This window comes from Lontra canadensis, unplaced genomic scaffold (assembly GCF_010015895.1).
Source record: "Lontra canadensis isolate GAN:19392208 unplaced genomic scaffold, GSC_riverotter_1.0 scaffold11, whole genome shotgun sequence".
NCBI lineage: Eukaryota > Metazoa > Chordata > Mammalia > Carnivora > Mustelidae > Lontra > Lontra canadensis.
This window is the reverse complement of record NW_022631005.1, coordinates 369236-391139: the sequence shown is the minus strand read 5'-3', so window position 1 is coordinate 391139 and position 21904 is coordinate 369236. Positions and strand designations below refer to the sequence as shown.

At 40.9% G+C, this 21904-nt stretch overlaps 1 protein-coding gene across 1 annotated transcript in view; it reads left to right on the top strand.

Moving 5' to 3' along the window:
• Window positions 1-730: 730 nt before the first annotated feature.
• The window catches only part of CHN1 (chimerin 1), a 204742-nt gene continuing 183568 nt past the window's right edge, over window positions 731-21904 (top strand). Inside the window, exon 1 of the mRNA XM_032855932.1 lies at window positions 731-764. Coding sequence (XP_032711823.1) covers window positions 746-764 — 19 coding nt within the window. The 5' untranslated portion in view covers window positions 731-745. The remainder of the gene's footprint in view (window positions 765-21904) is intronic.

Here is a 21904-nt window from a genome sequence, read left to right as displayed (position 1 = left end):
GAGTAACAGCTCAGTTTTTCTCCTCTCCGCGCCTCCTCAAATCCCATTCAAGAAAAATCCCAGGGATTTCAGCTGAAACGCACACCAACCCCGCCCCCGCTGGGCTCCCGGAGGCTGTCTCCCCGGCTGCTGGGGCGGCTCCTCCCGGCCCGGGGCAGGAGGGGCGCGCGCCCCCGACCCCCGCGCGCGCCCGTTGCTATGGGAACGCACGGGGCTCCGGCGCCCGAGGCTGGAGGCACGAGGAGGCTCAGGGGCAGATCCAGTGGGAGACGCTATCGCAAGATGGCGTCTGCGAGGCCGCGGGATGCGGAGTGAGCGCGCCCCGCCGGGGGCCCCGCGAGGCTGCTCCTCTCCCCGCCGCCGCCGCCGCCGCCGCCACTGCGGCGCCGCCTCTCCGCCTGCCATTGCGCCGCGGCCAAGCCTCCCGCCTCGCAGGTACCGCCGCCCGCGCGCGCGCTCCGCGTAGTGCGCAGATGGCAGCGACAAGTGCCGGCTCGCCTAGGGCTAGCGGGTCTTCCCCGGTGCGGGTGCGCCTGACAATAACGCATAAATAACTTTTTCTTGCAGCGGCCCCCTGCAGCCCCGGCCTGCAGCCTCCCCGCGCGCCCGCGCCGCACCACGCCCCTCCGACTGCCCGCTCCCTCCGAGGTGAGAGCGCTTCGGGCCGATGCGGTGATCTCCGGTCGGCCTGGGAGGAGCGCGTGGACCGGCGGGCGGCGGCGAGCAGCTGGCGAACGCCTTTACAATGGCCCTGACCCTGTTTGGTAAGTACAGCCCTTTGCCCGCGCCCCTGCAGGTGGGCCGCGCCCCGGGGACGGAAGCCCGGGGCGCCAGGGGAGGGGTCGTAGCGCGCGGTATCGGGCGCGGGCTGGAGCAGGGGAGCTGGGGCGTCTGGGGCGCCGGGCTCGGTCCCTCGCGCCTCTCCCATTGTTTCCTCTCCAGGCAGGGCCGATGGGCGTGTGCTCCCTGGCCAATTCTGGGCTGGGAGTCTGTGAGGTCCGGGGTGTTTTGTAAACGGAGGATTCTTTAAGATGCCAACTTGTGAGCGAAGTTAGCTGGTTGTTTCCAAACCTATGCTTCTCCAGTCAGTAAATAAAGATCCTGGAAAGTTTATTTATTTTGTACAAGATGTCTGTGCATCCCCACCTCCCCGGAATTGCCAAATGCATGTGTTGAGTCTTGTTGGATTTTGGGGCGGATTTTTTGGAGACGGTATATTTCGTTGGAAACAAGAATAACTGGTGAACTGAATATTTGTTAAAATGGGAAATGTTTGCTCTAACAAATACGAGAGCAGACAGAAGAAAGTTGGTTCCTGGAAGATAAGTGATCTTAACTTTGAGAATAACTTTGAGTATTTTAGGAAAGAAATGTTATTTCTGTGATGTAATTACTGCAACACTATTGTTTCAGCCTTGAAGACTCAAGGTTTTTTTTTTGTTTGTTTGTTTGTTTTTTTACCCCCCTCCTCTGGAGTCTGTAATGACAATAGGTTGGGAAGAAGGGCTGAAAAATACCGTGTTTCCTATTGCCAAAGCGGACTATAATACACATGTCCCTCCCTTTAAGAAAACTCAGTTTGTGAACATTTAGATGTTCAAAGTAGTATGGTATGTACTGGTAGGAAACTGATAGCTACGAGGACGGTCTTAGTAAGTTACTCACAATATCAAGTTTCCAGTTATGTTTTAATTGCTTCATTTGATCAAGCAAGTTACAGGCATCACATACCACAAATGCTTTTTCATATAAGTTAGAATGAATTAATCTGGAATCAAAGAGTTACATTTATTTAATCATTTTATAAATTAAATTCAGATTCAGGGAGGTTATTTTCCAAGGTCACATGGCCCTTTTGTGGCAAAACTGAGCCTAGAAGACAATTTGCCAGTCTGCAGTCTGGGGTATGTTTATTTTGCTGGAACACCCACAGTATTAAAAATGACATTTGGTGTTGGTTCTTCATAGGTGCTTTAAAAATGTTTCATCTTTCTCTGAAAGAAATAAAAATCTCACCATTGCTTTGCAGTACCTTATGTTTAATCTGCATCATTTAGTAGAGCATTTTTTCTTAAGTGTGGACTCTTTTTTTGGTACAAAAGTTAAAAATGGTGGAAGACTTAGTTGGTGTTTTCTTTGGAAGAAGCATTTCTTGTACTGTAGTAGATAATACATAGCATGTTGATCTATTTCCCAGGAAAATTTCCCCTTAAACTAGTTTTTTGTAGTAAGTTCATTTTCTGTTCTGAGGAGAGAGTCTGCATTTCCAGGTATGTTTTCAAAGGTAAGGTTCATGAATCAGCCACTTCTCGAATGTTGACATTCTCAGTGAATCAACAGATAAATTGGAGAGAAGCAGAGTAAGGAATAAGGTACTTTTAAAAGGATTCCTAAATTATTACATCTTTACTGAAGTAGAGATGAGGAAAGGAAGGGCATGGATTTGACCTCTAGATGAAGATAAAAGAAACCACTCCCACCCCTCAGAATGAATAAAGTGTCTTTAAAATTTTAAGTCAACTTGTAGGAAAATAGAACGTAATTTACAAAATCCAATTTGGTTACAATTTTTAAGAATATTTCCCCGTTATAAAGGAAAGTACACCTGTGTGCAGAGTCTATTTTTTGGTCATGATAGAGCAGTAGCTGTTGTTGAGCACCGCCCATCAGTCCTCTTTGTTCAAAATAAATATTCCTTTACCCCTAGATCCACAGATTCTGCAGTTCTATGGGAAGGGGATTTTAAAGGAATTCCCCTGTGATTCTGTCATCCTCAAGTTTGAGAACTGTTGTATTAAAGATCAATACGAGATTGCTCAAATTTGCCCAATTTAAAATGGCCTTTGTATATATTAAGAGCAGTCCCCAACGGTTAGAAGAAATGGATTTTATTTTAGATGTAACAGTTGACCCACCAACAACATGAGGATTAAGGGTGCTGATCTCCTATGTAGTCAAAAATCTGTGTTAACTTTTCATTCCCCCAAAACCAAATAACCTGCTGTTGATCAGAAGACTTACCAATGGTATAAATAGTTGATTACCACGTATTTTTTATGTTATATGTATTACACACTCTATTCTTACAATAAACTAGTGAAAAATGTTAAGTCATAAGGAAGAGAAAATACATTTGTAAGTACTATACTGGTTTTATTGAGAAAGATCCACGTATAAGTACACCCATGCAGTTCAAATCTGTTTTTTCAAGAGTCAACTATACTACCTTAAAAAAAAAAAAGATTTATTTATTTATTATCTGAGAGAGAGCACATGCGCACAACAGGGGAGGGAGGGAGCAAAGGGCAAGAGGGAATCTCAAGCAGATTCTCTGCTGAGCATGGAGCCCCACATGGGGCTCGATCTCACAACCCTGAGATCATGACCTGAGCGGAAATCAAGAGTCATGCTTAACTGACTAAGCCACCCAGGTGCCCCAACTGTACTACTTTTTAACTAGTTTAATCAGAAGTACTTCATATCCCTTTATATTTCCTCTTAATAATCAACTTAGAGCAGAGGAACGGTGAGATAATAAAGTTCTTTGAGATGGTAGTGAAGAGAAGATCGGAATATAAGAAACTGGATGAACCTAACTAAACAGTCATCAAAGTCAGAGCTCAATAGAGTTTCTCCCAAAGCCTTCCCAAGGCAACCAGTGCTAGGACCCTACCTTGTGTATCATGGGTGTGTTAGTTGGTAAGGTTAGTGTCTTAAATCTACTTGAACTCCTGTAGTGGAAATACCATAAACTGAGTGAGTGGCTTACACAACAGACATCTATTTCCTGAAGTTTTGGAGGCTGGGAATTCTAAGACCAGCAAGCCAGCAGATTCATTTCCTGCTGAAATGACCTCTTTCTGGTTTGCGGACATCCATCTTTTTGCTGTATCCTCCGGTGGTGGAGAGATGGGAAACCTAGGTCTTTGGTCTCCTGTACTACCACTGATCTCATCATGGGAACCCCACCCTCACAATGTTATTTAACCTAATTTCCCTTCAAAGGCCTCATTTCCACAGATAACATCATGTTACGGGTTAGGGCTTCAACAAAGGAATTTATTGGAGAACACAGTTGCATGCATAGCAACCTGCAATAGAGTCTAGGTTTTTAAAAATTTGATTTAATTTAGAGAGAGAGTGCAAGTGTGGGTAGGGGAAGATAAGGGCAGAGAGAGAATCCTAAGCAGGCTCCACGGAGCACAGTGTGGAAGCCAGCTCGGGGCTCGATCTCACAACCCTTGCTATCATGACCAGAGCTGCAGTCAAGAAGTGGGTGCTCAACCAAACAAACTACCCAGACACCCCTATGTTCTTTTTTCTCCCCCTATATGTTTTACACTTCCATCCAGGCTTTGTTTTTTATCATTGTAACGAATGTTCTTTTTATGGGACTTTGGTGAAAGTGAGCTTCATTTAAAAAAAATGAGAGCCTCTGAAATTACTCAGTACAATTTCACATTGATATACTTTTAACTTTTTGTCACCAAAGTACAGTGTAGCAACTCAAAATATTTGTCAACTTAAGCTGAAGAGTGAAACTCTTATCTCTTATCTTTGCCATTATTCACCTTTGCTACTTAAAAAGATACTTTTAATGCAAATTTCTGTTTATCTGTGACGGAAGAACTAGACCCCAATCCTTCCTGATTTTATAGTCCCATTTGGGAGTTGAAAATGCACACTTTTGAAGGGTCAGGGCTTTGCCAGCATTTTTCTCAACCTTGTAGATGAATATACCTTTCAGTCATCTGCATCAATACGAATAATTTTTAAATCCTCAAATCCTAAAAATTATCCAAATGTAGTTCATACTCTGCTCACTCACCTGTTGTATGTTGATGTATGTTGATCTGTTCAACATACATCTGTAGCAGTGTGCAAGAGACATGGTCCCTGTCTCCTTAGAGCTTACATTCCAGAACTATAGTGTATGTAGCTAACTACTTATTTCCAATAGGACTTGTTAGAACTTCCCTGAAAAAGAAGCACATGTTCTCTAATAACTGCTGGGCTAGAAGGAAAGTCTCGAGTCCTCTAATTTAGGACTTTTTAGCTCGTGTACCTAACGGAACACCCTGAGTGGCCATACCAATAAAACCCTACTTGACAGAGCTGGATGAAAAAGCATCCTGCCAGGTTATCCTTTGGCAGGAATGTCTGTCATTTATAGCTAAATGGGGCTGTGGTTTACAGCTCAGACAAATGCTGAGACTGGGAACTTAGTTACTATCCAGCTGGGCTGGCTGAACCCTGAGTAACTCTCTTCTCTGTCGGGGTAGCATTAGCTCTGGCATGGCCCCTCTTCCTTTTTTGCTTTTTCCTTTCATTTACCAGTCACTATCGTCACTGCCCTTAATCTGTGATCTCATAGCTAGGATTCCATGGAAACCTTTTCATTACGCTGCCACCTGAGGCACCTGCCTTTGGGCATCTTTATAGAGATCCTTTGGAGCATTTAAATGGTAATGGTGCATTCTTTGTAATGCAGTTAGGAAAATTTCTGATTTCCTATTACTGTCTTGACATTAAATTTTTTTTTCTTTCTTTCTTAAAGTTATCTCTGCACCCATGGTGGGGCTCGAACTCACAGACCCGAGATCACGAGTTGCATGCTCTACCAACTGAGCCAGCCAAGTACCTCTAAAATTTGTTTTTAAAAAGACAAATCAGCTGCATTTTCAGTATGACTTATTTGACCAAAAGCCAATTTTATAGGAAACTCCACTTGAATACGGTCTCTGCTCACATTTTTATTTTTCAGATGTTGCTCATCAAAGAATATGAGAGGGACTTACCTAATAAGCAGCAGGGTGGTCCAGTGGTGAGAACTCAGTTACTTTTCTTAGAGTGTTTCATCTTTTCAGCTGTCATTAAAATCACCATCCTTATTTAAAAAATACTTGTGCATATTCTCTCACCTGTATCAAAAACTTATTATTTCAACTTAAAAATTTTTCTTTTAATGTGTGGAGATTTAGTGCTATGTAAGACAGATAAAAGAATTATAGTTACTATGACTCTGATAGTTACCATCTGTGTACAGTGGAAAAGATATTGGTGATGCAGTCTTTCCAGTGACATCTGTCCCTGCAAGTAACAATCCTACTAGCATCCTAATCTTTGAAGATAGAGTGATATGCGTAATTATAAAAATTGACACATTTGTCAATAAGAGTTTCAGTTTCTTTATATCTGGATTTGTCTACCTTTTAAAAAAATCACTCTTCATAAGGCTTTTAGGCATTTTTTTCCCTTTTTTTAAAAGATTTTAAAAATTGATTCATTTGAGAGAGCAAGAGACACACACACTTACGCATAGAGGATGAGTGGGGGTCGGGCAGCGGGAGAGGGAGAGAGGAAGCAGACCTCTGGCTGAGCTGGGAGCCTGCCCCTGGGTCTTGATCCCAGGACCCTCAGGTCAAGACCTGAGCCAAAGTCAGATGCTTAGTTTAAAGGACTGCATGACACAGGTGCCCCTAGGCTGGCTGGCTGGCTTTCTTTCTTTCTTTCTTTTTTTTTTTTTTTAGATTTTATTTATTTATTCGACAGAGACAGAGATCACAATGAGGCAGAGAGGCAGGCAGAGAGAGAGGAGGAAGAAGGCTCTCCGCTGAGCAGAGAGCCCAAAGCGGGCTCGATCCTAGAACCCTGGGATCATGACCTGAGCCGAAGGCAGAGGCTTTAAACCACTGAGCCACCTAGGCGCCCCTAGGCATTTTTTCTTGTTTTCCCCATGAAACTTTAATAACAGATACACTGTCTGTCTTTTTACACAGTGTGTATATCTGCTTTATGCACAAAAAGAGTAAGGTTTTTGACCACCATAAGCTAATTTTTGCTCACGTGAAGGCAATATTACCTTCAATGAGAATACATTTTTAGACTAATCTAAAACAATCATAAGAGAAATAGGCAGAAAAATACTGTTTGATCATGCTTTGTATGCCATCTAATAATAGTTTTGAAGGAATGACGTTAGTAGAAGTTATACATTTTTCATCAGATTGGATTAACCTAAGAATTAAGTTTACTATCGTCTTGAGCAGCCATAACAGGGATTTCCTTGCCAGGCTGGGGTTTGTGTAGCTTTTCTCAAAGTCACTCTAGTAATAATAATATCCTTTGATCTGGGTAATTGATGTTTTCTCAGTCTTATATAAAGTATCAGTAATAGCACCTTTAAAAACACTTTATTATTTGTCTGGCATATATAAACTAAATGAAGTCACTGGACTTTCTGTGCAAATCCAACTCAGGACAAGGCGTTGAGCCCAGCCTTACCAGTCATAAGTCATTCTTACAGAGAAAATGATTCCCATAAGCTTTGATTTTTATTTATTAATGTAATCCTACTATCCTTAAAACACAGAATAGGGAGGGGTGTCTGGGTGGCTTAGTTGTTAAGTGACTGACTCTTGATTTCAGCTCAGGTCATGATCTCAGTGTCATGGGATCAGCTCTGCTTCAGATCCATTGCTGGGTGTGGATTCTGCTTAAGATTCTCTCTTAAAAAAAAAAGAAAGAAAGAAAGAAAAATAGGGAGAAACTAAGAGCCAGAATGGTGTGACTGTATTCTACACTGAAAAGTGGTATTGGGGAAAAAAAGTTTCATGAAATAGTTATAAATATACTTTCTTAATTTGTCTCTATATTTCTAAAAAACATAATGAATACTTTGTGAATATATTAAAAACCACTTCCGGGTATATGTTAAAGGCTGAATTTTATGGTGTGTGAATTCTATCTCAATTAAGCTGTTATTAATTTAAAAATTACCTCGAGTGGGGATGAATAGAATTGAATAGAAGAAAGATTTACTTCACTTAAACTGTAAAAAACAGAAATTACTATTTTTAAAGTAATGGTTTTATATCCAGGAATCTTTTAGAACTTTTTACATTTTTAGAAAGTTTTCCTTTCTTTTTGTTCTCCAAGAAACAAAAACAAAATAAAAAAAATCAATAACTAGAAATGTCCTTGCCTGTTTTGAATAGTTGTTTTAAATTTAGAAAAGTAAGCACTTCTTGGAAAGAATGCAGACAGTTGAATTTGTGGGGGAGAAGGGAAGATGAGTCAGGTGCCCCCCTCCGCCTCCACCCCCCAGTGCGGCCAGCTGCTTTGTAGCCTGGCCGGGGGCCACCTCATTGTGTTTCCTCTAGCTGCACTGAAGCTTGTCCTTTCCCTTTCCACTCTGACGTTTTAACCTTCGGATTTCATTGGACCATGTCTATTTCCTGGTGTGAAACAAGTTAGAAGAAAAGATGTAGTCCAAGAAAAGTATCTCTGCATGAATAGGTTTTCAGACCCACAGTCCTTACGTTTCGAAAACTGAGCTGTTCCTTTTCTTTAAACGCCAATCTCTCTTTTTTTAAAGGCCTGTTTATTTATTAGAGAGTGTGTGCTCCTGCATGTGCACGCTGGTGGGGTGGGGAGGGATGGAGGGAGAGGGAGAGGGAGAGAGAAACCCAAGCTGACTTGGCACTGAGCACAGAGCCCACTGTTGGGCTTGAACTCATGTCCCGAAGATCAGAGCCTGAGCCCAGCAGGTAAGTGGTGTAAATAGGTAAATATCTGTCTGACTGAAGTATTTTCCCTACAGACCTTCATAGTAAATGAATTTAATACTATTATACTATAATTAAGGCGTGGATACTTAGTATGTTACCTATGAGGAATAGCATGGTAGATACAGACATCTTCACATAGCAAGAGAGTGATTTTAATTTATGGACTCAAGATCTTCGAGTAGACAGAGCAAACATTTTGATTGAGGGAACTGCACTGTAAGAGAAGAGAAAGTGGCATGTTTTTGTTTTTGTTTTTTAAAAGATTTATTTATTTATTTATTTATTTATTTGACAGAGATCACAAGTAGGCAGAGAGGCAGGCAGAGAGAGAAGGGGAAGCAGGCTCCCTGCTGAGCAGAGAGCACGATGCGGGGCTCAATCGCAGGAGCCTGAGATCATGACCTGAGCCGAAGGCAGAGACTTAACCCACTGAGCCACCCAGGCGCCCCGAGAGTGGCGGTTTTTATGTAGAGCATGAGACATTACTGAGAAAGGCCCGAAGGGGGCTGGGGTAGTAAGAAGAAGAACAGTGTGAAAGCCCTGGGTTTGTGGGATTTGGGTGGGAATAGATAGTACCGTAGGGTGAGAGAAGGAAGCAGCAACAGGAGATGTTTCCTACTTTTTCTGAGGATAGCTCTGAGGTTTGGGATGGGTGGTCTTTTGTGATTTGTTTACTCATCTGTTCAAGGAATTGAGGACCTAAAATGTGCCAGATATGTCTTAGTTCCTGTCCTCAAGGAACTTATGTTTGCAATGGAGGGAGACAGACAATAAAAAATGTACGGTGTGGGGCACCTGGGTGGTGCAGTTGGTTAAGCACCCGACTCTTGGTTTCGGCTCAGGTCATGATCTCGGGGTCATGACCTGGAGCCCTGCATCGACTCATGCTCAGCATGGAGTCTGCTTGAGAGTCTCCCTTTCCCGCTCCCTCTGCCCCTCTTGCACGCCCATGCATGCACTCTCTTCCTCCCTCTCTAAAATAAATAAATCTTTAAAAAAAATGTATAATGTGCCCTGTGGCTAGTGCTATAAAGAAGTATAAAGCAGGGTGAGGAGATGGGGCTAGCGACGTGGCAGTGTGGTCAGGGAAGGCTTCAGAGTTGAGGTGGATTTTTGAGGAGAGACATAAAGGACATGCGGGAATGAGTCCTGTGAAGTGGGGGCATCGCCTCATGAAACAGGCTCTGAGGTGGGGATGTGCTTGACAGTTTTGAGGAACAGAAAGCAGGGCAATGAGCTGGAGCAGGGTAAGCCAGGGGAAAGTGGTGGGAGAGGAGACAGAGAGGTCCCGGGGAGTGGAGGAGTGCTGGGGTCACAGATTATGTAGGGCCTTATTAAACCATGGAAAGGATCAGATTTTACTCTGCAAGATGGGAGCTTGTGGAGGACACTTCAGGAGTGTGTAGTGTAGAGGAAAGGGCTTAGATTTTGGTGCTCAAGGGCTATGTTTAATCCTTTCTCTGCCAAGTGTCTGCTGTATGTTCTAGTCTCATTTTCCTTATATATAAACATGGGCTATTAATTCCCTTCTTCCACCTGTGCAGAAATAGATGAGATCATGTGTGTAAGGTTCCTAATACAGTGGTGAAGATACATAGTAGCTAATATTGTCACTGGTATTGTTATTGTTGATATTAACAAAGATCCAAGATAGCAATTGTTTTCTTTCTTTTTTTCAAAGATTTTATTGTTGGAGAGAGAGAGCGCACACTCAAGAGAGAGCATGAGTGGGGTGAGAGGCAGAGGGGGAAGCAGGCTTCCCGCTGAGTAGGGAGCCCGATGTGGGGGTCCGTCCCGACCCCCGGGATTGTGACCAGAGCTGAAGGCAGATGCTTGATCAACTGAGCCTCCCAGGCACCGCAGCAGTTGTTTTCACAAGTCCGTTGACCCACATGAGAAAGTGGTTCTGCAGTATTACTGCTTATGTGTGTGGTTAAATATATGGCACATGCCATTTTAGCATTTGTCTGAGGATGCTCTGGTAGAGACTTAGTTCAGGGTCATACATTGAATACCAGATAGACTTTGGGGTCCCTGGGCGGCTCAGTCGGTTAAGTGTCTGCCTTTGGCTCAAGTCATGATCTCAGGGTTGTGGGATCAAGCCCCATGTTGGGCTCCCTGCTCAGTGGGGAGTCTGCTTCTCCCTCTCCTTCTGCCCTTTCCCCTACTTGTGTGCGAGCCCACTTGCATATGTGCTCTTTCTGCTTTCTTTCTCTCTCTCCCTCCCTCTTAAAGAAATAAATAAAATCTTTAAAAAAATACCAGATAGACTTCCAGTAGTGCTGGACAATTGATACTTCCTACTGTACTTTGAAATGTGAAATATACTGACCAGTAAACAATGCTTCTTCTTTGGGTATAATCCAGACCACAATCAGATCTAGCGCCTGCCCTCTTAGTGCTTGAAATACATTAAGGGATGGGGCGCCTGGGTGGCTCAGTGGGTGAAGTGGCTGTCTTCAGCTCAGGTCATGATCCCAGGGTCATGGATAGAGTCCTGCATCGGGCTCCCTGTTCAGCAGGGAGCTTGCTTCTCCCTCACCCTCTGCCTTGTGCTTGCTCTCTTTCTCTCTTGTGCTCTCTCTCTCTCAAATAAGCAAAATCTTTAAAATATATATATTAAGGCCTGTAAGCTCAGTGTTTGGTATGTCATAGGTACTCAGTCCAGGTTTACTGAGCGAATAAGTGAATGAAAGAGGAATAAGTATATAATGATGGCCTTCATCTGTATACTTATCCTGTGAACAACCTTGAATCAGTTTATTTACTTTTTTAAAAGATTTATTTATTTTTTGGAGGAAGAGGGAAAGAGCATCTTGAGCAGACACCCTGCTGAGTGCAGAGCCTGATGTGGGGCTTGATCCCATGACCCTGAGATCAGGACCTGAGCCTAAGTGAAGAGCTAGACACTTAACCAACTGAGCCACCCAGGTGCCTCACATTGAATCAGCTGGAACATTTGCTTTCGTTTATCTTTTTTTCTTCCTTTATTGTTTTGGATTATTCTTAATATATTAGAGTCCGTACTTGGGAATTTAAACTTGCCTCTTAGAATTTGGTTAGTCTAACAGTTAGACTAGGAGTTTCTTACTCCTCCAGCCCATCACCATTAAGATTAAGTCCAAATTCCCCAGTTTCCATATAAGATTTTTAGGATAGGATTCCTGCTTATATATCTGGCCTCATCTCTTACTATCTCCACCTCAGAGGCCGTGCTTCAGCCATACTGAACTACTTGATGTTTCCAGAAGGGACTGCACTCAGTGTGCCTTTAGCACAGTCATTTCCCAAGCCCTTCTTTGCGGTCACTCACCTCTGCACATCTTGCAAAACTAACTGGAATAGTCTCTTCTAAGTAGTCTTCCTTTGTTTTACACCTTTACACCTTTGTTTTACGCCTTTTCTGCATCCATTGTACCCCAAACACCTCTGTTTTAGTGGTGATACTGTGGTTAGTGGATGTCTTCTCTTGTCTTCCCTTTTGGATGAAGTAATAACATAGTTAAACCTCAAAGAATCTGCTATTCTTTGAAATAGACGAAACACGAAAGCTATGGATTTCTTGTGTGTATCCTTAACCACCACAGTGTCTGATGCAGCCCAGCTACTCAATAAATGCTCAAATGAATGTTGCATATTACAGTAGTCTGCTGTGTGTCTTAAATTTGGGAGTTAATTTTAATGCCTAAATCCATATGATATGCACCCTCTGCTGTTCATTTATTTGGGAGTTAATTTTAAGGCCTAAATCCATGTGATACATACCCTCTACTGTTCGTTTCTTTGTTCATTTGCTAAATTTTTTTTTAAACGGTGTAAAAGTGCCATTATGTCATCCCTTGGTTCCATACTCTGGTATGGATTTCCCAAGCGGAAGCTCACAAGGGCTTGAGTAAAATGGAAATCTCTCTGGGAGCAGATTCTTTGAGGTTTAACTATATTATTACTAACCATCGGCAGATGTTTCTGAATTATTTGGCATAATTAGATAACAAATTCCAGTTCATTAAACTATTGTTCCTTTTCATTTCAATAGTACAAAGGAATTGCACATAAATTAGCTTGGTTTGTTCACGTTTTACCCTCACGGTAGGGGACATAATCAAATTGAATAGGAATTCAGTATGAAAATGGCTAACTTAACTTTTTAGAAAGGTCTGAAAATGAAAACATATAATCTTTCTCCCATAATAATAAATCTGTATCCTACATAAGCATTCCTATTAATTGTCATATGTTTATTAGAAGAGTAGATACAAACAACAGTCCAAACATTCATATTTTTAAATGGATAAAAGGAAAATTTTATTTGTCATTTATGAACACCTCTCATTGTTCCAGAAAGAAATGAGGTGGTTTACAAAAAAGCATAATGCAAGAGGATTGAAAACAATAAACATAGGAATTCGTTTTTCTCTGTCTTGTCTCATTAGTTTCCTCCTCTCCCCTGCATCGGCTCCCTTACATTATAGCCGGGCTCTCCTAGTCAGTGTGAGGAAGCCTTTCCTTGACTGGGACCCAGCACGAGTGTTAGCGCTCCACCCTTTAGCAGAGTGTTATAGAAAGAACATTCTGTATGCCCCACTGCCTCTTCCCGCACGGCTGCTTCCTCCTTAACCCTGTCTGCACCGTCGCTTCTCAGTCGGTGTTTGGTTGTAATAGTTTGGTTTTTGGGAATGGTATTCGACCCTAGTGAAAAGGAAGGTGGGCAACTCTGAAGGCACAGCAATTTCTGACGCTTGTTTAAAGGACAAGGAAGACTTAGGACTGTCGCGATAGGTGTCGAGAGATGGGCCTTACCTCTGAATCTGCGAACAGGGGAGGACTTGTAGCTGAGGAGCAGGTGCCAAGGGTGTCAGGGGATGGAAAACGACTAAGAGGAGACAAGGTAGGGGGAATTCTTGCTATACTGACCCAACAGGATTCTCAAGGAGGGCAGACGGGGGTGATGAGATATCAGGGGTCAGGGGCAAGGAATTTGATCAGATATCAAAGGGACGAGGATTCTCTCTCAACTGAGTTAGCAGATGTCTTGCTCAAATGGCTTTGCAGGCCTGGCGAGGCTGGGCACAAGGCTGAGGCTAGTCAAGAAGAGGGCTTGGAGGAGCCTGACTCAGGTTTGGTCAAGGAGAGCCTCCTATCACAGCTGCCGCCTCGTGTTCAGCCTCTGTCTGGCCCGGAGTGGTTTTATCAGTGAGCAGCCAGTAATCTGTGGCTTCCCCTCAGTCCTCATCTTTGATCTTTCTGAACTCTCTATGATTTTGACTACCTCTTTCTTCTTGAGAACTTTTTCTGTTGTCCTTCAAGACACTGTGTTCTCCTGCTACTCCTTTTTTTCCCTTTCACTCTTCCTCAGTTTCCTCTGTTTGCTGCCTGAAATGTCTGCTTTGCAAGAACTGGCCTCCCTTTCTCACTAGGGAGTCTTCAGGCTTCAACCGTGTGCTCTGGGTGGGTGATTCCCAAGTCTTCTGGCACCCCGCCTCCAAATCTCTTGTGCGTTCCAGACGGCACATTCCCGGTGCCAGAGCCTTAGCTTTCCTTCTTCTGTCCTGCCTTCCTCACCTCCGTACCCAGTCAGCTGCCACCTTGTGCCCATTCTGCTTTGCTCTGTCTTCCACGTCTCTTCCCTTGTCTGTGTTTCCAGTGCTTGCTCTGTCCTTCCCTCAGTACTGCAGTCGGGACCCCCTTCCTGCTACCACCATTCCAAAGGAATCCCTGGTCTTCTGAATTCCTTATCATTTTTTAAAAGATTATATTTATTTATTTGATAGAGAGATTACAAGTAGGCAGAGAGGCAGGCAGAGAGAGGAAGGGAAGCAGGCTCCCCACTGAGCAGACAGTCCAGGGTGGGGCTAGATCCCAGGACCCTGAGATCATGACCTGAGCTGAAGGCAGAGGCTTTAACCCACTGAGCCACCCAGGCGCCCCAGGAATTCCTTATCATTTTATCTGCAGATCTCCTGTGACATTTGCCAGTGTGTTCCTTTAATAGCAGCTACGTATCCTTCTATCTTTCTAGGCTGCTGGTGTCTGTAAGGTAAAATCCATTCTTTCTTACTTTTTTTTTTTTTCATTCTTTCTTACTTTGTACTCACAGTGCTTAGCATAGTGCTTCACACATAGTAGGTGCTCAAGAAATAATTAAGTGAATAAAATAGTTCTTAAACCATGGTACTTCTGTAGTTTACTTTTAATTTTTTTAGAAAAGTTTATTTTTAAGTTCTCTCTACACCCCCCGCGGGGCTTGAAGCTACTGTCCGGGCAGAGATCAAGAGTCACCTGTTCTATGGACTGAGCCAGCCAGGCGCCCCGGTCTCTCTGGAGTTTAACAATTCCAGGATAGAAACAGAGCACTCATTAATTTTTCCTATAACTTTACAACATGCCAATCAAGTTAGCAGTAGTAAACATATCTCAAAATCTTTCTAATTGTTTATGTTGTTTAATTATCTTCAGTCTTTGAAGGAAGAAATACGTGTATATTTCTGCAATATTGTTGCATGTCAAGGGCAGGACAAATCATTTGCTTAGGGATTGGTTGCTTTTGTCAGCCTTACTTTTTTGAAAAGTTTTTGGTGAAATTCTGGTTGGATTTATACTGCTTTACATTCTGTACCAAAAAAAAAAAAAAAGTCTCTTCATTCTTCTTCCAACTTTCAAAGTGGAGGAGAAGGAACACTAAACAGGATCGGCAAACACAGGGCTTCTTAATCCAGGTTCGTTGTTGGTCCTTTTAGTGTTGCTGGATGTCCAGTATCACCTGGAAACCAAACATCCTCCTGGACAGACCAGACTAAATGTGAGGGGAATGTTGGGTACCTCTGGTTTGATATCTCTTCCCTGTTCATTTAGATATTTTCAGGCTCTTAGCAAGGAGGTGGTGAAGGGATGCCCTTCTTTGTTCCAGCCTCCCTTAGACATTGGTGGGTTAGCCAGGTTCATAAGACGTCTGCATATTAGTCCTCTGTTTACAGAATGGCTCAGGAAGTGTCTTTAAGTTGCTGGACAGAAGGCACAAAGCAATGGATTAAAAAAGCTCATGCGAGGGACGCCTGGGTGGCTCAGTTGGTTGGACGACTGCCTTCGGCTCAGGTCATGATCCTGGATTCCAGGGATCGAGTCCCGCATCGGGCTCCCAGCTCCACGCGGAGTCTGCTTCTCTCTCTGACCTTCTCCTCGCTCATGCTCTCTCTCACTGTCTCTCTCAAATAAATGGATAGAATCTTTTAAAAAAAAAACAAAAAAAAAACTCATGCGAATGACTGTTTTTTAGAATGTGCTGAAACCCAAAAAGAAAGATGAAGTCAGTGGTTTATGGTACATTTCACATATTGCTAATAATATTTTATTTAATTGTGGAAAAAAAAGTGGGCAAAATTGACTTTGCCACTCCCAGAAGTTGTTTTTTGGTGATACCGCCTGCTTAAGGCTTTAGATGGGATTTGTTAATATTCTTAGATTTGGATGTTGTTAAGGATGCTCATTATATATGTTTGCAAAATATACAGTTCAACATAAGAGACACAGAAACAAGTCATTTTTTTTAGTCCATCACAATATTTAGAAGTTGACCAGACACTTGCAGTTATTTTCCTTGAATGACAAATTATTCTCAGCTTGTCCATTCACTCTTTTAGTCGAAATTAAAAGGATAAATTATTTCAAAAGACCAAGAAAAAGGAACAAGAAGGATTAATAATACAGTAATAGGAAGAAGGAATCAGAGATCGCTATACAATAGAGAGACTTGAAGAATACTTAGAGGCCTGTCATCCTGCATTTTTCAGACAGATGGCTCTGCAGTTCTCTGGAGGGGCCCAAGCCTCTTTCCTGTGCCACCCTCTCTCTTGCTGTTCTCGGTCTCTCCAGACAGGGGAGCTCTTGCTCTCTCTCTTTTACGGTCCCTCAATTCCTCCCTCCCTGCCTTCTCTCTCTTTCTCTCTCTCTCAACCGGAAAGGAGGGAGCAGAGACGGCACACAGTTCTCAGGACTTATTCTTTTGGGGCGAAACCTCATTCAGCTCAGTTCCACTCTTCTAATCAAAACTTTATTCCTTTCATCTTGTTTTTCAAGTATAATAATTGACGTTAGGAAAACAGGCATTTCAAAATTAGAAAACAATTTTTAGAAATAATTTTGACTTAATTAAAAGTTAATGAAAGTCTCAATAGAAAATATCTAATATTTTCAGCTTATAATAAGCTATTTTCTGTTACCAAGGGAAGAAGGAAAATTAAAGTATGTTAAGTATATTAGAATGTTCCAAGGTAGTTTTTTCACTAGTAAAATTACATTTAAAATAAGTATACAGTTTTAATATTTTGCTTACTATATATTTTTGGCTGCTATTATTAGATGACAAGGTATAATTTTTTATAAGTTGACATTTATTTTAAAATTTAAGCAGAAGGCTTATGGAAATATAATTAGACTGCATTTACGTAACAATTCCTAGATGAAGAGACTAAGAATTTATAGTAGGTGAGTTTCATCTAAATTTTTTTAATTGAGAAAATGCAGCCACTTTTAATAATAAATACCATCAAGTAGCACTTTTTAAAAACTTTGATTTTAAGGCAGACTTAGAAATGGTAATATAAATCGATGTGAATGAAGTCTGTCACTTTAAACTCTCATGTTTTATATTTCAAATTTATTTTCTTAGGTTACATCTATCTCAGACTTTTCCTAATTAAAAAAATCTCAAATTTTTCCTAATTACCAAAAACCCCCACAAAACTTGTATGAACTGATATGTTTAACAGTTTATTATCACTTTACATACTTTCTCTTTTCTAAAGAATTCAAACCAGAGAGGAAGTTTAATAAGCTTCACATTTTATTTTCCAGTGCCTTATTATAAAAAGATTCACAGCCCCCGAGAAAGCCTCTATGGAAATATTATCTAGCATATTGCCGCAAGGCAACTAAATATATTATGGTGGTTACGTTATATAAAAAATCACTTATAAAACTCGAATAAGAAAAAAAATCATTAGCAACACTAGCAAAATGGTATGCTGTGGGCTCATTTTATTAAAGCTGATGTGGGAGGCTATAAAGATTAAAAATGCTATCAAATCTTAAATTTGACTTTACCAAAGTAATGTTCTCCCCTATCTTCCCCAAGTATTTAGTCTTTTTCCCCTCCCATAAAGAAAATGTTGAACCATAACACAGATCTCCCTAGTTCTTCCTACCACTAGTAGGCTTGGGTTTCCCTTTGCAAAGCGGAAAACTCTCTCAAAGCTTCGCATCTCAGAGCTTTGTTAAAAAATATATATATATATGAATGGGGCACCTGGGTGGCTCAGTTGGTTAAGCCTCTGCCTTCAGCTCAGGTCATGATCTCCGGGTCCTGGGATTGAGCCCCACGGCTCTCTACTTAGTGAGGAGCCTGCTTCCCCCTATCTCTCTGCCTGCCTCTCTGCCTACTTGTGATCTCTTTCTCTGTCAAATAAATAAATAAATAAAGCTATCTTTAAAAAAAAAAAAAAGATAAATAATCTGCAGACCTCCAGGCATTGCTGCCTTATCAACCAACAGCAGAACTGGAATTAAACACCTTTCACCTAGAAAACTGGGGGAGAGTCCTTAAGCAGATCGCATTGCTCCATAACATGAGCTTGGATGTCATTATGCACCGCCCCCCGCCCCCCAAAAAAAGAGTACCAGGAAAAATCCTGAAGAAAAAATGAGGGAAGCCAGAAAGAAAAAATGTAAATGTAAGAAAAAATGTAAACCAAGGCCTACAACTCAGATACTGCAGTGGGCATAGGTAGCAGACAAGAGGAGATATTGAGGAATTCCCTAATTTTAAATGTTGGTATTTCATTTTGGCCTTAAAAAAAAAACCACTGGGAGACAAAACACATCTTGTGGGCTTGTGGTGAGGCAACTCCACACTCTTTGAAAATGTAGAATATTAATATATCTTCATCAATAATATATAAAGTAATAAAATCATACTATTTCTAAAGTTTAGAGAATCATGTAAACATGACTTTGGGGGCGTTTCCTTTCCTGTTTGTCTTTTTTTTTTTTTTTCCCCATATACTATGAACCTCAACTCCTAACTTGATTTGTAAACTTTTACTTATAAGGCACACGTACATGTGTGCACACACACACACACAGTAGATTTATTAGTTCCACTGAATTTTCGAATTCCTGCTAACTTTTTTGATTTAGCCCTTATTAACAACAAAAGGCCTCTATTTTGTGAGGCATTGTTCTATGACTTGGCTACATTACAAAATGAGAAAACTCATTCCAATGTCTCTATTGCCTAGATGCTTTTATAATTCCTTTGGTATATAGATTCCCAAGCTTCATTATTGTATAGTATATCTCTGCAGCCTTAACTCCTGAGGATGTTGTAAAGATAAAATGTGATGGTTTGGTGCTTTAGAAGAAAGCTCTTACCCAAGTCTACAAATACACTTTATTACAGTTAATTGGTATTTGGACCCCAGTTAATACTTTGATTTAAATTAAAGTAACATTTTGAATATAGAGAATATTGTATTGAATAAGTATAAAAATTTGCTTCCGGAACTGTACTGATGAATATAGTAAAAATGTTTTCCTAGGAAGCCCACGAGATGGCGCTTGCCAGCCTGTTTCCTCTGTTTTTCCTTAGCTTAAGGAAGTTCGGCAGTAATAATAGGAAGGAACATCTAACTATTTAACTGTTAGAGTTTAGGTTTACAGAAAGCTTGACTCCAAAATTGATGAGCTTCAGTTTAACATTTTGAAAGGTGTTCTTTTATATTACAGCAGTTAAAAGTCTTTGTTGAAGATTTTAAGGCTATTTCAAAAACACTGGGATCTGTGTAATAGGACTGTCTTCATTCATTCCATTTGCCTTTGAGCACTTATTTTTAAAGAACATACATGATTGGGGTACCTGGGTGGCTCAGTCAGTTACATGTCTACCTTAGGCTTAGGTCCTAATCCCGGGGCCCTAGGGGATCAAGCCCTGCCTCGGGTTCCCTGCTCAGCAGAGAGCCCGCTTCTCCCTCTTTCCCTCCTCTCTTGTGCTCTCTCTCTCCTCTCTCTCAAATAAATAAATAAAGTCTTAAAAAAAAAAAAAGAATACATATGGTTAATGAGATGTAGTTTTTATCTGTAGCCCCTAAACATTTAAAATACTGACATTTATAAGGACCTGGCCATTAGTAATTGTTCTAAAATAATTGTTCTGTTGTTTGTTTCAAATCATGAAGGTATACTTGGAATATAGTTTAGAATTTCTAGTCAAGAATGAGATTTAATAAGTAGAACAGTAATGAAGGGCAACAGGAATCCACCCAATCATAATATGGATTACATAAGTCTTCCTTTTTACCCATGTATATTTAACATTTAACTAACACTATTTTACATGCCTACTGTTCACTTTAACATCGTTGTTAGAGAAGGGAGTGATAGTGAAATTATGTTGAGGTTGCTAAGGAAGTTTTATGTTTTTATTGTTTTCTGAAATCCTGATCATAATTTCAATGAAAAGAGCTATAGTCATAAAAGAATAAGACAGGAAAGTATATCCAGTAAAATTTAGAGCTAATTAGGTTTAGGACTATAGCATTCCATAGGCCTGATTTTTCTCGGTCTCATGGTAAAAGTGAGCAAGCAATAGAGTCCAAGGGGTATTATGGAATAAGAACAATAAAAGGAACTTTCTGTTGAAAATGAAGTCATACTTTTTGAAAATCAAATTGAAGCTTAAAACCAAATATTTTAGATGGTTGTGAAAGTAGTCATTTCTTTCACCATTCTTAGGAAGGTTTGGGAAGAAGGAATCTATTATATATGAAGAAAGAATCACTAAAGTTTTCTTTTTTTAAGCAATTACTGTATGTGCTGGCTGCTCAGCTTGCATAATAAATACATTCCGTGGGTAGGCTGCACACTGAACCCGCTCCTTTGTTAGTTTGCCCTTTTCTGTATCAAGGGTGTAGTGTTCAGTTTCTTATTGCCATCATCTCCATCATGCTGTTTGGCATGGGGTCTGCTTTAAATGGGCTTATAAAACATCTCTTTAAAGTCAATAATTTTCATTGAATTTATGTGAGCATTGAATTTAAGCTCACTTAGTCTCTGAGCAAAGGAACTTCTTGAAACATGGGTTAGAGCAATGTAATAGAGAAGCAGATGAACCCCCAGCACACAGTGCTGATTCATTCATCTGCTGGCATCTCTGAGTCCTGAGATCTCAAGATTTTATTTTTAAAGTGCTTTGATTTTCCATGGATAAAATGAAAATTGCACTTTCAAATGTGCCCCTTTCCGGTGTTAAGAAAACAAAATTCAACTGAGTAAGTTTGAAAACCTACTTGGTTTTATTCAAAGATTCATGAATCAGTATCCCATCTAGCAAATACAAAGGAGAGCCAAAGGGCTGCAGGAGAGGGAAGGTTATTAAAGGCAGAAAGGATTAGGAACAGGAAGTCATAAATGGAGGAAAAAAAGAGGATTGTTTTGGGCAAGGTTACCTCTCTGGGGGACAGAGGTGCTGTCAGATGGGTTACCTCACTTGTGCTGATCAGGAAATTCCGGACTGATAACCCATCAAGATATTCTGCGGGAAGGTTGAAACTGCAGTTATGTTAGGCATTAAGCCTCATTTGGTGACGTGGACTTAGCACAAGCAACTCCATTTTGGGCCTGTTGGGTTTTAAAAAAAATAAAAGTTTTTTTTTTCCCTAGAATTCTAAAAAATTCCTGAAAATGAAAAAAACAAACCCAGTGGAATTCTTTTCTTCTGTCTTTAGAGTCCTAGTACATGTTTGAGAACAGAAGAAATTTAAATAGCTTAAGCTGAAATATGTTCTTTGTGGGTCTTTTCCATCGTTTTCAGAAATTGTAGACATGTATGTAATTGTCAAGGAAAGGATTCGCCTTTTCAGCTGGTCACCTGATTGCCTAGTTTCGTCTGAATGCATGAGTTCTAAAGTTGGATTTAGACTTAGATACATTTTAGTTATTTCTACTTTCCTTAAACTGTGGAATGCTCAATTTACTTCCCTGAGATTTTTTGGCATATAACAAGCACTATTTGAGATAATTATTGCACCTTCCTCAGACTTGATAATTAGAACTACTGGTGTTATAGGAAGAACAGTGGCATTGTGAGGAGCCGTATTTATTTATTCCTCAAGGAATTTTTTTTTTTCATTTTTGAAGTATAACATTATAGACAGAAAAATGCAAAATACATAGGCATGTTTAAATAAAATACACAAGTAAACAAATACGTGAAATACAGAAGTCCTAAGCTTGATCATTTACCACAAAATGAACACACCCATGTAACTAGTGTTCTGGTCAAG